The sequence below is a fragment of the Choloepus didactylus genome, chromosome 27 (assembly GCF_015220235.1).
Source record: "Choloepus didactylus isolate mChoDid1 chromosome 27, mChoDid1.pri, whole genome shotgun sequence".
NCBI lineage: Eukaryota > Metazoa > Chordata > Mammalia > Pilosa > Megalonychidae > Choloepus > Choloepus didactylus.
Window position 1 is genome coordinate 21,292,964 of NC_051333.1, and position 16,413 is coordinate 21,309,376.

Sequence of the window (16,413 nt, forward strand, 5' to 3'; positions counted from 1 at the left end):
CAAGGGTGACAACATAAGGGCTTTGAGGGAAAACACCAAGTCTCGTGCAAACTGGAGACCTACATAAACACGTTCCAACTCCTTTCCTTGGATGTGGTTCTGTGCTCAGGCAATCTGTAGTCCTCACACTGGGGGGCTTTGTGACTCTGTCCCCCTGACACCTTCTCGTCCCACTGGGTGAGGCTGTAAAGAAGCCACTGACCCCAACCAAAAGACAGTGAGAGAGAAAACACATTCTGTCTGCCTTTCTCTGGGAAGCATCTGGTTAGGGGTGTGAATCCAATTTCAGAATGGATGCTGCCAGAAGGGACAGGCAGAAGCAGTGAGGAAGCCCCCAAATGCAATAAATAATACCCAGTTCAGGCCCCTGCCCGCCCCCTGCCCCAGCTACTGCTGCCCACGGTTCCTCTATCTGACCGGAAGGAACACAGGGAGAATCCCAGCCCCAAACCACTCTGCCCAACATCAAATACAGGAATCTAGCTGCTGCTTCTGCACAGGATGGAGCCTCAATCTTCCATTTTACAGCATCGTTTATGGCATGAACTAGGAATGGAATGTGTTTACACAAACGCACGACAATTGTACATCAGCATCTTTACAATATTAGAGGAGTCATATACAAGTCTACAGGCATTGTACACCGGCGGTGCCTGCGGGGTGCCCCACCCCCCGAGCAGTTCTGCGCAGGTCTCCACTGGGAAGAGCCAGCAAGAGGAGGTGAGGGCACGAGGGGACGTGTGACGAGGCCAGGGGTGTTCATCTCTGGGCCTGTCCTGTTAGGCAGCAGGGCTGTAAGCACCCCTTGGGCCTCGTCCTTGTTGGAATCAGGAGCCGAAAGCTCCGAGGAGGCCTGAGCTGGGGTCTTATTGGCAGGCTAATGTAACGACAGTTTAATTAAACTTCAGTGTGCATAATTAGTGTGGGAAACTTGGAGCAGGGATGGATTCCTGAGCTAGGGACCCAGGGACACTGTTGACAGATGGGCCCCTTCACCCTGGGGCCCCCATTCCTGAGGTAAGGATGCAGTGTGGCTCTGTGGCTGGTCTGGATGGGAAAAGACTTCTCTGTGATCCCAGGCGTTGAATATGCACGGACAGGCCCGGAAGCTTCTGGGCATTAGGAGGAAGGTCAGGTAACCCACCGAGCCGTGGCCTGAGCCCTGCATGGTGAGGGTCTCAGATGGTTACAGAAACATCCAGCCCCCCACCCACTGCACCGCCCTCGTTACAGCAGCCCCGCCCCTGGAGGCCCTGTGTCGTGCCCCTGCTGCCTCGCTTCCTCCATGGCTGTCCCTAGAATGAGGCCAAGCAGTCCCCAGCCTGGGCAGGCCTGGGGCCGGGACACCCAGCAGCCACCATCCAGCCTGCGGGCGTGCTGCATGTCCGACTGAGAACTGAGCACCAGATAAAGAAGCGCTGGTCCTTGTTGGCTACTCTGATGTGTGCAGATACAGTCACTTCTCTTTTAAATACTGTAGAAAAATAAGCCATTTCTGATGCAAGGAAACCCTCTAGAGTCTGACCCACAAGGAGACAGAGGGATGGCGCTTCTGGTGGGGGATGGGGGAGCCTCCACTTACCCTGCCTCACCTCCAGAGCCTCTGAGGACCTCAGAGGACACCACACTGGGCTGGGGAAGCCAAGGGGCCTGGAGATGGTGGCTGAGTCCCCACCGCAGCATCTCTGGGTCACACCAACAGTGGTCCGGTGGGCAGGCTCCAGCATCCGCCTTCCGTTGCCATGTTAGCGGGGTCCCCGCCGTGCATCCTTGGGCCGGCTCTGGGCTCTCCGACCCCACCCTCAGTTTCATGCCCACAGCCAAGCGTGCGTAGATGCAACTCCCAGCACTGTTTCCAGGTTCCTGGGGTGCCCCAGGGCCACGGGGCCTCAGGTGGGCACCGAGGCAGGCCCTAGTCCAGGGGCTCCTGCTTTATCCGGACGGCAGTGGGGGTGGGCTGCAGTCGCCGCTCCTCCCTGCACAGCACGTACTCGCTGAACTGGGATGAGTCCACGCCACCCCCGCAGGACGCGGCCACGCTGAAACCCCTCTGGAACAGCCTCTCCAGGACCTGCCGGGGAAGAAGCAGAGGTCAGCGGGGCCCAGCTGCAGTTTGCCTGGCTTGTGGCCTGGTGGGCCCTGAGAGAGGCCTGCTTTTTGCAGGGCAGCTAGCCACAGCAAGCCGCCATCTCCTGTTAAGAATTCTGTCTCGCTCGGCAAGAATCAACCACCAGTTGGACAACCCCGAGAGGGACAGGAGCAGCTGGGGACACAGCAGACCTGCTGGGCCAGGAGTCCCTTGGGTGACCAGACCCCACCCAGGCCACTGTCCTGTTGTCCTCAGGAGTGCACAGCCTCGACTAGGGGAGACAGAAAGAGCCTCCCCTCCCCTCCAGATACATGACCTCAGGCCCCCCTCTGTCACTGAGGCCTACCCCAATAATGGAGCATCCCCTCCCCCAGCCTCCAGGCAGCCACCTGGGTCCCCGAGCTGTGAGTCCAGATGGTGGGACACCCGGAGTTTCAGTTTTCACCAAGGGAGCTGGGGCTGAGAGGAGAAAGGGGAGCACCTCCAGCATCTGTGTCTCTGAGGCCTCTGAAGCCATGTGAGTGATGCCTCAGTGATGGGGGGCTCTCATCACCGTGCCTGACCCAAGCCCTTGCAGAACGTGTGTGTGCCGGGGGATCCTTCCCCAAGCAGTTCAAGCTGCCCTGACCCTGATCTGGGAATTGCTGTTGGCAAACAGGCCCCCGCCCCAGCTAGAGGCTCCCCACTTCTCAGACCCATTGACAAAAAGCCAGCCCTCGCGGGGGGCAGCCAGCTGCTGGGGTGCCCGAGGCCCCGGGTGGGCACGGTCAGGAAAGGTGACTCTGGGCATGCGCCACTCTCAGCCTCCTTCCTGCCTCGCCTGGTTCCCTGGGTTTAATTTTAATCCAAAGTCAGGCTCCGAGTGTCAAATGAAGCACACTTTGTTGAAAAGACTCTGGGCCATTTTTATAGAACATCCTTTTGGGGGGAAAAAAAAAAAGTAGAGATCAATTTTTTTAAGTCCATCCCCCGGGCGCCATCATTTAATTATGAGCAAGACATAAATTATGCATCGACACGTTGTTGCCTTTTCTGTAGGATGGCACGAGGGCTTCGCCATGTCAGGGACTGCGCCTCCCGCAGCCACTGTTCCGTGCGGCCCGGGGGTCGGGGTCGGGGCCGGGGGGCGGGGCCAGGGTCGAGGGCGGGGCAGGGGCGGGGCCGGGGGCGGGGCCAGGCCGCCGCGGCTCTCACCTGCACCGAGTTGAGCCGGCAGTAGCCGTTGAGCGGGAAGCGGATGACGTGCGTGGGGTCCTGGTTCCAGCCGGCGTTCACCGAGTTGCACATGACGTCCCCCGTCTCGGGGAAGACCTCCTCGATGAGGGCCTTCTCGCCGCTGAGCGCGATGCGCTCCCCCAGGTCCGGCGTGACCCGCACCACCAGGCAGTCGCAGGCCCGGCTGCGGCGCTGCTGCTCTTGCTCCTGCTGCCAGCGCTCCAGCTCCCGCACCATGGGCTGCAGCTGGTAGTACCGCGCCTCCTCGTACAGCAGGCTGAAGTCCTGCGGGCAGCGCAGACAGACGGGGGTGCGGGTGGCAGCCTGCGCTTTCCGACTCCGGGGGTGGGGTGGGGCACGTCATTCGTGGTTCTGCAGGAGCTGTGGCCCGGGGTGGGTGTCCCCGTTTTACAGAGGGGGACAGGGAGGCTCAGGGAGTGTGTGCAAGCAGAAGGAGTCTGGCCTGGACCCAGGGATGCCCACGGGTGCATCTGTGTCAGACCCCTACACCCTTCCACCTGGCCCCAGGCCTTGGGCATCACTACATGCCCTGGGGAGAAGAGAAATCTCGGTGGGAAGACGGGAGGCTGAAATGGAAGAGCTGGAGGTTGTGCCGGTGGCCTGGGGACCCACTGCCTTCTTGGAATCCCATCAGAGAAGAGGGGTGGGAGCATGGCAGGCCCACCCCAGCTGGCCTGCTTTAGGGCTGCCCTGGAGGAGCTCACTACCCAGCAGGGAGGCCAAAACTACATCCCAGACCCGTGTTTCCAGTCACACCTGCCTGGGTTGGGTTTTCAGCTTCATCCTCTACCAGCCCTGAGATCTCTGGCCCTCGGCCACTGGGCCACTCTGGGCCTCCATTTCCTCATCTATAAAGTGGATGCAAACAGGCAGCTCAGAGAAGGGGGGTGCAGATGAAAGGACCCGAGATCTGAGGGGTGCTGGCCCCACCCTGCCCAAGCAGGCCCGAGGCACGGGGTGAGATGAGGTGTCTGGGGCCAGGAAGCCCACCCTCACAGGGCAGCCTGCTCCTGGGCTGGGCACGCTCACACCAGCTGCCTCTCAGGCCCTGGTGCCGGACCCCCGCCCCAGCTAAATACATGCCCACCCCACCCACCCAGCTCTGAGCGGCTGAGGACCCCTCACCCTCGCCACTCACTGGGGCTCAGTCCGATAGCCAGTGCGGCCCCACAGGCTCCCCCAACACCTGTCCACCTGCTGGCCCCAGCCTTTGGAACCAGCCCAAGGGAAGCCCAAGTTCTAACACCTCCCCAGCCTCGGCCATCAGTCAGGGACCCATCCTGCCCCGTCTGCAAGGGCTCCTTGGGGTTCCATCCTGGGCCTCTCCCTGGCACTCAACTGCCCTGAGGTTTTAAGTGACATCTACATGTCAACACCCCATACAACTTCCTTCACAGCCCAAAACATGTCCACCTGCCACCCCATTGGCATCTCCAAGCAGGAGCAGGGCCCCAGGCAGCTCCACTTGTCCACACAGGACTCAAGCCACACCCGTGTCCTTTTGCAGCCTCTTCCGGGAAATTGGTCTAATTTGCCACCATGCCCTGTCCTCTTTGCCTCAGCCTCCCCCTTGGCCCAAAGCCTCTGACATTGCTCCCCCGGCCTGGGGAAGTGGCCTTCTCAGCCATAACTGATTTCCTGCTTCTGCCCCCCACCCTCCGCCACGTTCTCCCCTCCTCCACGCAGCAGCCAGGACGCTCCTTCTCATCTGCAAATCTGACTGCCATGCCCTTACTCCCAGCCTCCCACCTCCCTTCCTGCCCCTCCCCTCCCGGCCCTAAGACCACCCTCTTTCCAGTTGTAGAGGGTAGCGAGCTCTCTGCACCCCCACCCCCTCACCAAGGCCCTTGCTCCCATCTGCCCTATGCCTCCTTTGCCAGCCAGGTAAACATCGTTGCCTCTGGAAACCCACCTGGGCCAGTTCCCCTCGTCGGCTCTCCTTTACTTCTCTGAAGCCCGTGCACAGTGGAATCCCTGGGCTTACCCATCCAGCACCCGCCTCCTGCTAGCTGCCAGCACTACCTGCCCCTGCCTGTTTCTCACCGTCCTTTCAACCCAGCCACTGCTGCTGCTCAGTAACTGAGTTGGATGAAGGAGGAAACAGCCCCAGGGCCCCTGGCCCTCTGGGGGGCTGCTGGAAGGAGGGAGGGAGGGAGGAAGGAAAGTGGGAAAGGAGGAGGCCTGGATGGACACTTGCTGCTGTGAGCTGGAGTCTTCTTCCTCCCTGGATGCTCAGGCCATGGAGCGGCCCATCCTTGAGGCAAGACTTGGCAAACCGAGTCGGCGGCCCTGGACGGGTGCACCCTGAGACCTGGGGGTGACCTTCCACTTAACGGGTGTGTGGTTTGGATCAGCATTTCTCCCCCTGCAAACTGCCAACAGGGAACAGATTTACGAACCCCTAACTCCCCGAAACTCCAACACACAACAGTCCTTCGACGCGGCAAACATTCAACTGGGGTAAGCGCTGCTGCTTAATTGTCGTTACACCCTGATAAATAAGCTAAAAATGTGAGAAAACAAAATTAGTTTAGAAAAACTGATTTAGCCCTCGGCTTCATCGTTTAACTTTTTACGGTTGCTATGGTGACCGCGGGTCCATTTATTAAGTCCCAGCGTCCTCTGTGTAATACCATCACGCCATGTGGCACAGGGGAGCCGCCGGCTGCAGACTTACCTTGAAGTCGTCCGGGAGCAGCAGTTTCGACGTCCGCAGGAAGCTCAGGACATAACGGAAAATCTCCCCATCCCGGTCAATGAAATAGTGTTGCTTCAAACTGTCCAGGACGATGGGCTCGGTGCCATTGAAGAGGCGGCTTATTCTGGAAGAGAGGGAGGGTGGGTAGGAGGTTCAGCGGAAGGGGCCCACCCTCCAGGGGGCCGAGGGGTGAGTGGCTCTGGGACTGTGCACACACCTAGGGCAGCCAGATCGCAGTCAAACAGGGCCCGGGACAGGCCACACGACACCCACACTCAGAGCCACGGCTGGACATGCCAGTCCCGGGGACCCATGTTATAAGCCTGGAAACTTCACAGACATAGCCACTCACCCCCCATGCACAAACCAGCCAGAGGTCTGGTACACAACTGTCACCAGACAGACCCACCCAGAAAACGCACATCTGAACCAGCAGACACCCCTGGCCAACAGCCACACGCCTGGAGCAAACCAGCCAAGACCGAGTCTTCCAGCCAGAAAACAAATGTCACCCTCATCCACCTCACCCAGCCCACATGACAGGCAGCAGGCGTGACACACCCAGACGGCAGGTACAGGGTCATCCACAAATGCACTCCTCTCCCTCCCAACCACACAAATTACAGGCACATCCAGTCACACACCAGCCAGCAAGCCAGCAGGGGACCAAGTCGCAGATAAACTCAGCCAGGGGGCCACAGAGAAGGTGATGGGTACACACACATGCCACACAGCACACGGACACGTGGGCACATGCCATAGCACATGCACACACACGAGTGAGCTTGCACACACACCAGTGCATGCACACACGTCTATGCCCCACAGTGTGTACACACAATCGGTGTGCACTTGAGCACCACAGGGCATGCACGTGGGTCATGATGTGTGTGCACCCCGTGGGGATACTGGGAGGGAAGGCAGCTCTGAGGGGTAAGTGGCTATGGCAGCAATGCAGAGCCTGCAGGAAGCTCTTGGGAGCCCTTGATGCCAAGACCCTAGGTGGTCCAGGAAAGACCCGGGCCCGGGCCTCAAACCCAGGACGGCAGGTTCTGGTCTGGCTAAGTTCCCTTGCAGACCCCAGGCCAAGCTATGGACAGTTAGGAGCCCCAGAGAGGAGTAGGGGAAGCCCAGCACTGGGCTTGGGGGCAGGAGGGAGACTGACAAGCCCCCTAGGGACAGCAGCACCAGACAGCCTTTGGGAGGCGGGCCACAGACTGCTCCCCCAGCTAGACCCTGCCAAGGCGACACGGCCTGTCTGCGGGGCCTGGGAGAGGGGGAGCCCCCACCTGCATCTGGGGGTCTTCCAGCCAGGCCCCCAGCTGATGCCAAAGCCCCTCGCTCTCTGCCTGCACTGGCCAGGACCCTTCCCAGGGTGCTCCCTCTCCCCCAGCTGCCCACCCCTCTGTCCTCCCTGCCCACCACTGCCACGTGCACACAGGCTGGTCAAGCTGAGGGGCTTAGAGTGCCCCAGAGCCCCTCTCCACACCACCGTCTACCACAGTGGCCTGGCACACTCAAGACACCAGCCAGGAGGGTCTGCCCAGCTACGGAGTAGCTAGTGGTCCCTGTGGGTCAGCACAAAAGGTCAGGCTGCGTGGTGGGTGGGTGTGAGACAACCTGTGCCTGTATGGAGATGCACTGATGCCCCAGCCTATAAAGCCAGTGCTGCAGTCACCCCAGACACAGCCCCTCCAAAGGCCTTCGAGCCCTGTCACCCTCCAACTATCCCCAGGCCGGGGGACAATGATCCTGGGGGACACAGCCCCTGCTGAAAAGCCTTGTGGTCTGTGGCCTGTTCCAGCCTCCAAAGACCCCAAGACCTGGCCTCAGCCAAGCCTGGGCAATCAGATGGCAGAGCAAGGGATGGACAGCTCCCCAGGAGACAGATGTGACTGAGCAAGCTGCCCGGTCTGTGGCCATCGTCAGCAGACAGCTGAGGGTCAGCAAGGCACCGGCAGCAAGAAGCAAGAGCCACATCCACAGGTGAGTCGGCAGATCTGAGGCCAAGACCTCCCTGGAGATCCTTCCCACCCTTCCTGGTTGAGCTCAAAAGTTCTCTGCAGCCAGCAATGCTCTAGGCATGGCTCCAAATCTCTTGATCACCAGGGCTGGCCAGGGTTCTGGACAATCCTGTTGGTCTAGAGGACTCCAGATCCACCCACATTCCAGGGCTGCCTGGGCTCTAGATTGTCTTATTGGTCCAATCTACTGTATTTCAGGATTGGATGGTTCTAGATCCTTCCACAGTTCACGTTAGCTCTAGCACAAACCGGTAGCAGAGCAGCTTCCCACGGGACAAGTGCCTCTCGTGCCCTCAGGATCTGGGGCTGCCAAGGATGTGAGTGGGTTGGAGGGGGCGGGCTTAGGACATTCACCAAAAGGAACCCCCCACCCCACCACTATTTGCAGGGTCTTAAGAATCAGCTCCTGCTTTGCCTGTCCTGGCTGCAGCAGCCGACCCAGGCCACACTCCAGGAGAGGCTGCAGGGTGTGGGGTGCCAGCTGTGGGAGGAATTCCAGGGGACGAGCTGGGCAGTTGACACTTTGACAGCTGGGACCCTCGGGGGCAGATGAGACCCAGCCCTGCCATCGGTGCCTGTGAGCGCACAGGGGAGGCATCACCCAGGCTGCTTTTCCTCCTTTTCTTTTTTTGAAAGCCTTGGCCACAATTTCCTGGATGTTTCAGCGGAAGGTTTGATTCATTCCGCAGCTCTTGGCCATTGGACGTTGCAGCTTCCCATACAGTGGGGCTTGCTCTCTGCAGCTGAAAAGACTGTCCAGCAGGCAGGACACGATTGAGGTCACTGGCCAGGGAGCCTGTCCCCAGCCCCGAGGCAGCTGTGCACGGCTGTTTCTGAGTGAGGAACAACAGCTGGTGCTGGGTGGAGCCGGGCGAGGGACGAGACGCCGGCCTCTTTTCCTGTGTTGGGTTACCCCACCAGCCTAGAGCCAGATGCCCGGGCATCATTCTGTGGGTGAGCCCCCAGCTCTCACTGTGCTGTCCCAGGCAGGACTTTGCCCCAGGGTAACCTTGGCGCTCTGACTTCTCCACCCCCAGGCGACTCCCACATCAGTGAGGCTGGGCAAGTGCTTCATTTCCAACATTGGTGGTAAACAGTTTTCAAATTTTAATAAGTCTTGAAAGAGCTGACAGGTACCTGCCATCATGGCCTCCCAACCTGCTTCCCCGGCCCAGCCCAATCTAGAGCTTCAGGCCTGGGGAGCAGCTCTAGCAGGAGCCAGGAGTCCCCCCAGGCAGAAAACAGCTTTGTCTTGAGCCCCAGCCCTGGAAGGGAGGGCAGCTGCACCCCCTCTGGGTTGCATCCCAGATCACAGAGCTCCGGGGACCTCAGCTCCCCATAGGGAGGGCACGTCCCACCGTAAAGCAGGAGGAGGCGTGAGGATGAGGGGCGAGGACAGGGTGCACTGTGGGCCCGGGAGTGGGGCGCCAGCCTTCTCCCTGCACCAGGCTGGTGACAAAAATTAGGAGCCAACCCCCCCCCCCACCTCCCCCAGGCCTGGGCTGGGGTGACTTCCAAAAGGCAAGTCTTTGATTTCAAGAAGCACACTTCGGAGAGGGTTGTGGGCGAAGGTTTTATGAATTTAACTCACAAACATTGTCATCCGATTAAGGGATGATCTATCTTGAGCAACTCGGGAAACGCGGAAGGCAAAATTGAAATTAAATAAGCAGAATCCATCTCCCATCCCAGACAGGGCTCTGCAAGCGGGGACCAACACCAGTGACGTGGCCCCCGTATTCCTGTCCCCTCCAAAGCCCCCAAGTGCACGAGGGCCCCAGGCAGTCTCTGTTGCACCACCACCTGTACCCCAGATTCCCCAAATTGTGAACAGGACCCTGCACCGACCGCTGCAGCTCCCTCATCGCCTCTGAAAGCCGCCGCCTCCACGCACCATAATTCCCCCTGCTCTGAGCAGTCACACCAAGGACCAGGCAGCCTGGCACGCGAGCCTTCTGCAGACAATCCCTCCACGTTGAGGGGGTTAATTAACTCCTCTTGCTATTGTCAACGTATAAAAATGGGGGGCGATGCCCTGCAGCCTGGGCCCTCCTGCTGCTCAGCCCTCAGCAGGCCTGGAGAGTTGTGGCCGCCTGGCTGCGCCAAAAGCCAGGAGTCAAGGGCTTGCAGGCCATACCACTTCCAGGAGATGCTCACGGACCCCTGTCCCTCCTCGGGTCACCCTGCTGCCAGGACAACAGGAAAGGAGAGCAGGAGAGTTGGCAGCACCCAGCGACTCGCGTGTCCTGATGGTCAGGTGCGCTTGTGAGCCCAGCAGGTGGGGGGCTCCCTCTCAGAAGGAGCCTCCAAAGCCCCAACCTGGAGATACTTCATCCACTGATGGGGAGATGAGGCCCAAACTTATCCGTAGCCAGGGAATCCCGATAGTTACCTACCCAGCCACCGCCAACCCAGCTCCAAGGCACACCTGCTGCTAATCCTTAAGGTCCACTGTGGCCACCCAAGCAGACAAAGATGGCAAGCTGCAGCCCGTCGTCCTCCTCCTCCCGCATGCATTTTCTTAGGGCTTAGAACAGGAAGCAGGATTACGCCCCTCCCCCGGCCCCCAAGGAGTATTAGCAGCACTCACAAGGGACCCCCTGCAAAGGCCAGGCCCGAGTCTCCAGAGGAACCTGAAGGTGGGTGACATTCCCCACTAGCTCAGGGGGGCCGGCTCCGAATAAGTCATCAGCCTCCACCCGGACGTCAGTGCCACCTGCTTGGGGTCACAAGCCCCTGCACACGGTGGCTCTCAACAGGCACCCCAGAGAGCCCCGTGTGCCGGGGAAGACAGGCCTGGCAGTGGCAGGCTGCCCACGGCGCCCCTTGCCACCAGATGCCCCATGTGACGAGGGTCTGGCTCTTACCTGGAGTCAGGGTACTTGGTGAGCGTGGCCAGGCTGCTGGTGTACATATGTCCGCCCACGTCGATGTGCACGGGGGCGTTGGACTTGGTGAGCTGCGCGGGCAGCGGGATCCCCTGGGCGGCCAGGGGGGACACGGGCGACCGGGTGAGAGACAACCGGGACATGCTTCCTCCCTCCTGGAGACGGGAACAAGGCGGAAAACAAGAGTTTCTCCGGAGCGGAGCTGGAGCCCCATGCTCCCTTTACCGCCAGGGCGATCACAGATCTAATCAGATCACTGCTGCCTGCGCCTGATCACATATTCAGCTGACAAATTATGGCCACCGCTGTAATTAAGTGTATTTGCATCATTTTCTTCAAAGTACCAGAGGGGAAAAAGAAAGATGCTTATTAGCAATAAGAAATCAAGAAAAAAAAAATTTTTTTTTTCAAGGTGTCAGCCTCCAGGGGCATAAAACAAACTGCAAAATTCTAATTAAAGGTCGCAGGCTTATGCGGTAGATGTGAAATATCCCCTGACAAACGAATCACCAATTTGTGAATTGGGATTCAGGGGTTTTTGCAAGTTTGTCTCAGTAACGAGACACCTCTAAATTAGTGACTTCCTCAGCACCTAAGGCGTTGGGTTTTATACATGTAGTAAATTTCACATCAAATTAAGAGCATTTTTGTTTCAAAAAATACATAATCGTACAGTCAACAGCCATCCCTCGAACGCCATGGCTGGAGGAGGGGTGGCAGCGAGCAGGCACCCAAGGAAGAGGGAAGAGGGGCCGCGGCCTGGGACCCAGCCCACCCCGTTGCTCTCACCGCGGTGCCGGCACTGCCGTGTGCGAGAAGCGAGGACCCGCTCGGCCGCTCCTTGCGGTGAGGCATCTAGGCTCCCATTTCTGCCCAGAGTATCTGTGGGAAGCACCAACAAACCCAGGGAGCGCTCACCCACCTGCTGCCGTGGGTGTCAAAGATGCATAGAGTCGTCACCTCGGCACCCGCTCTCTGGGACCCCATGCCCTGCAGCACCAAACCCTCCATCCCACTGTCCTCTCCCCCACATCCCAAAGCAAGACTGGCCCACAGCAGATCACACACACACACACACACACACACACACATGCACATATGCACACACGTGTTTTCTGGGCCGCTCCATGTCTGCTAACTCGGCTGATTTACGGTACTGAGACACGCTCACCATTACTACCCTGAAATGTTTCAGAACAAATTTGATTTTCCTGGCATTTTGTTTTGGAGCCATGTTACCAAGGGTGTCTCCTCTGGCATCGGCAGAAAACCTCGTGGCCCACGATCCCCCACCCTTCATGCTGGGCAGCCCAGGACCTCCCCTAATGAGACCCCACTCCCAGCAGATGCAGCCAACACCTGCAGGACACGGAGATGCCAGGGCCCAGGGAAGAGGGAAAGTCACTTAGAATGTCACCTCTCCCCTCTGAGTTCCTCACAGCAGAGAAGACCTGTCCTTGTCTGCCTCACTTGCACTCCCAGTTTCTCCCTGGCACCCCAGAACCATCTTTTTTCTCTAGGCCTAATGTATTCCAGATCCCCTCATGATAATGTCCCCCAAGGCTTTAGGGAGGTGGCCGGAAGGAAAGAGATGACAGCTCAGCAAATGGACCTGTTCTGCTGCTCCTGCCCAGACTTTCCTCTGTGCCACAGACAGCCTTAAATACGATTGTCCCTCATTGCCTAGAAGCCACCCCCGCCAAAGGCACTTTGCAGGACCTGCTGGAACTGGGGGGGGGGGGGGGGGCAGGGGGGAGCAGATTTACGCAGCCCCCTCCGCTGATTTGGGGCTGTCTCCTTCTAGGGAACACACACACACGTACACACACACAACACACACACACAACACAGGCGCTCCACAAGCCTAACCAGGATTTAGCTCTCACAGCTTTAACCCCTTGAGAGAGCAACCAAACAAAATTCTCTGGTCCCAAGGGATTGACTTTTCCTGCTGAACTCTGGCATCCAAATTTGTGCCTCGAAATTCAGCATCTGATTTTCAAACATGAACCAAGGTCCAATAAGAATCAAACCCTGCAAATTCAAGCCAGTTTCCTCTCCTGTCCTCTGTTCTACCATGAGTGCCCCAGCAAGTGACATGAAACTGTTTGAGGTGGGGAAGCTATTAGCAGACAGTGATGTTCAACCCATAGCCTCACTGGGGGTCTGCCCAGGGCTCCCAGCTTTGGGCCTTCCTGAGGTACCGTGGGCTTAAGATAGGAAACCAGGTCACTCATCTCAAGGAAGTTCTGAGAAGTCAAAAGAGACCCCAGGAATGGATTATCCTGCCCTCGGAGGCTCTACCGGGGCAGGAATCAGAAGGGAAGACAAAGTGAGGATAAACTGAAAGAAAGGAATTCCCCCTGAAATTCCATCAAAGCAGACTGCAGGATGTTTTCCCTACTCCCAGCACACCACCCCAGCGTGACAGTGATCACCAGGTACCCATCACAAAAGCTGCTCAATCCTGTCCTTCTTCCACCATAAGCACAACCTGACGCTCAAACCAGAAACTCACCATTGGAAGCCCCAGGCGTTACGCCTTGACCCGAACCTGCAGCGTGTCCTCCGACAAACGCATCTGTGCTGGACCACGACCCCTTCGCGGACCACTGCTGAGGTCAGAAGCAGAAGAGCGGGCGCAGTCAGAAGACAAGTTCATTCCGCCAACACCCGCATCGCACCCCCGACCCCGCGCGCCCCGGCCCTCCCGAGGCTCGGCCCAACAGCCTGTTGCAGGGGCCTCGGCGGCGGCGCGCGGCAGGGCCCGCGGCTTTCCCGGCTGCCCGGGCACCCACCCGCTTCTGCGAGCTGCGGCGGGAGACTCGCGGCCCGCGCCCGCCCGCCGCCGAGCCCCGCCCGCGCGCGCAGAGGGAAGCGAGCAGAATGCCACGCTCATTTACACACAAAATGATTTTGTGTCCCATTGTGCTCGCAGTTGTTCAGCTCTCTGGGGGTGATTAAACTGGCTGAGCTGCGGCAGCTTGAGACGATTTCACTAAATCGCTTCTTCGTGAAGTCGCTTCTTTGCTAAGCTGTTATTTTAACCATAAAAGGTAAACAGAAGGCGGCTGGCGAGCTCCCTTCAGCCGGGCGCCGGCCCCGGGCGAGAGTGCCGGGGGGAGGCCTGCGGAGTTGGCCAGGGGGTGCGCCCGCGGGGAGCCCCCGGCCGGCGTGAACTCCCGGACGGCCTGGGCAAGCTGGGCCGAGGCCCGCGGAGCGGGGGTGGCCGCGGAACCAGAAGCGCCCGGGAGGGCGGGGAGGGGTGTGCGGCGGGGGCGGGGCGGGGGACAAAGTTTCATCAAGAGGCAGACACTTCGAGACCACAGATGGGAAGCTCGCCTAATTAAGGACGTAAAAGCGCTTTTGTTCCCAAAGTTTATTGTTGCCAGGATTAAAAAAAATTAATTGAAACTAATGCTGTTATTCGCTCGTGCAGTTAAATTCCTTCATGCACGTTTGAGACACGGAGTGAAAATTTGAAGCTGCTCCCTGGGCCGTCGGGGTGGGGGGCGCGAGGAGGGGGCTGGCGGGGAGCTTGGGCTCGGTGCGCACCTCCAGGTCAGGAGTGCGGGCGGATAGCTGGGGTCAGGAGGCGGCGATCGGTCTCCGCACCGCCCGCCCTGAAACCTCGCGCGCGGGGGACGACCACCAGTACATCCGCCCTGCCGCCCCGTTTCGGATTCTCGGGGTGGGCGACGGTGGGTGTGCATCTGTCCCGTTAGAGACTTTTTTCTCTCTGATTTGGGCGCCAAGCACGGCCTCGTCCGCCCCCAGGCCCCGGCTGCCTGAGCCAGGTGCTGACCCCTGAAACTCGCCGGCCCCACGCTCCGGCCGGAGTGCGAAAACCTGCGCCCCCACCCCCGCGCTCGGCAGGAGGGTCAGTGCCAGCCAACGTGGAGGACTGTCCACCCGCGGCCAGGACCCGCCCACGCGGGCAACCCCCCTCCGCGCTAGGCCTTTGTGCTGGGCGCCCCCGCGCCGCCACCCCCCGCCGCCCAGCGCCGGGACAAAGCAGCCGCCCCCACCCAGGTCCCGACCCCGGTCAAGCGACTTTCTCGGTCTCTCGGCCACTTTGGAGACAGGGGTGCGCGGTGCGGGGGCCGTGGCGCTGGGCTTACCTCGGAGCCAAAGCGGCGGATGGGGCTCGGGAGCAGCCCCCGCCCCCCGCAGCCACTGGGGCTCGGGCGCCCGGCGCAGTCTCGCCGCCTGTGCTCGCTGCGCGGGTCGCTCCGGTCTCGTCCTGGAGTTACTTTCTCTCGCGCCCCCAACCCTCCCCCCACCCACCCCTCCCGCCCTGGCCCCCGCTTCGCGCGGCCCCTCGCGGTGCGGTGCGGCGCGCCGGGGCCTCCCCTCCCCGCCCTCCCCTCGCCTCCTCCCCCCCTCGCGGCCGCCGCCGCCGCCGCCTCCTCTTCGCGCCGCGCTCCGGCTGCCCTCCCGCCGCTCCCACTTCTCCTCCTCCTTCCTCCCTCCTCCCTCTCCAGCGGCCTCCCCGATGGCCAGAGAGAAAGCCGGCCCCTCGCTCTCCGGCCCGCAGCCCGCGCCCCGCAGCGGCCGAGCCCGGATGCCCGGGGCCGCGATCCCGCTCCCAATTACCCAGCGCGGCGGGCGCGAGCGGGCGCGCGCGGCCACTCCTGGCTCGGGGCTCGGCTGCGCCGCGGGGCAGAGGATTAGAGTCGCAATTAGCTCCGCGCGCCCGCGCCTGCCGCGCTCGGCGACAAAAAACGCGCTGTTTCCTCTCCTTTCGCGGGGCGAGCCCGACCCGCCTGTCCCCGACCCCGCGCCTGCCCGCCCGGGCCCCGCCAGGACCCCGCCAGGACCCTCCCCGGAGCGCCGCGCTCAGGCCCCGCGCCCTCCGCGGCCAGCCCCCGCCCCCCGCCGGCCGGCCACGCGGCGCCCGGGCCTGCTCCGGGCTCGGGGAGGGGGCGGGAGAGAAGCTGATTTTAATCATTGTCATTTCATCTGATGTAATATTTCCCCGGGCGCTTTCAGCTGGGCATAAATTTTCGGCTCCCAAATAAGTAACACAGGGCACGTTTCTCACATTTCTTGACTCCTCGGTTACAAAGAGGCGAGCAGCAGCCGCCGCGGCGCCCGGGGCTGGAGGCGGGATTTGCTCAGAAACTGGGCTGCGAGTCGGGGGCCAGGCCGCCCTCCCCGCAGCCCGGCCCCCTCCCCGGGTCTGCGCCCCGCTGCCCCTCTCGAGGGAGCGGCGCGGCCCGTGACGTCTGCGGACACGCGGCCGGCCCCCGCGGGGGTGGGGCGGCCAGGGGGCGCCCGGCGGCCGCCCGCGGCCCGGAGCGCCATTTCCTTTCCGCGCCCGGCGCGATGGAGACATGGGCGGCCGCGACTCCCGCGGCGCCCAGGCCTGAGCCCGGGGCGCGACCCCCGCGTGGCTGCCCCTGCCCCTTCCTCCTCCTCTCCTTCCTCTTCCTCTTGCACTTGTGTCCCAACCGTCCCTCCTCCTCCTCGACCCTT

At 60.8% G+C, this 16,413-nt stretch overlaps 1 protein-coding gene across 5 annotated transcripts; it reads right to left on the minus strand.

The window, feature by feature from the left end:
* Positions 1-1,729: 1,729 nt before the first annotated feature.
* On the minus strand, positions 1,730-16,140 carry KCTD15 (potassium channel tetramerization domain containing 15). 5 transcript variants are annotated; one of them, XM_037819999.1, is made up of 7 exons: positions 15,980-16,140; positions 13,454-13,547; positions 11,725-11,817; positions 10,915-11,090; positions 6,003-6,147; positions 3,284-3,589; positions 1,730-2,071 (listed from the first exon to the last, which is right to left on the minus strand). In XM_037819999.1, exons 3-7 carry the CDS (start codon positions 11,788-11,790, stop codon positions 1,913-1,915), a joined length of 852 nt encoding a protein of 283 aa, XP_037675927.1. In that variant the 5' UTR covers positions 11,791-11,817; positions 13,454-13,547; positions 15,980-16,140; the 3' UTR covers positions 1,730-1,912. The 5 variants fall into 5 exon arrangements, with proteins under 5 accessions (XP_037675927.1, XP_037675926.1, XP_037675925.1 ...); XM_037819998.1 differs by having other exon boundaries at positions 13,454-13,550; XM_037819997.1 differs by lacking the exon at positions 15,980-16,140 and adding an exon at positions 15,057-15,189.
* Between the last annotated feature and the right edge of the window lie 273 nt (positions 16,141-16,413).

Bases quoted from the DNA above. Each gene is read 5' to 3' on its own strand.
- KCTD15 (XM_037819999.1), bottom strand. From the start codon at position 11,790: ATGCCTCACCGCAAGGAGCGGCCGAGCGGGTCCTCGCTTCTCGCACAC. The intron at 6,148-10,914 runs GTAAGAGCCAGA...CCTCTCTTCCAG, and splicing joins ACCAAGTACCCTGACTCCAG to AATAAGCCGCCTCTTCAATG. The intron at 2,072-3,283 runs GTGAGAGCCGCG...CTTCCCCGGCAG, and splicing joins GCCGGCTCAACTCGGTGCAG to GTCCTGGAGAGGCTGTTCCA.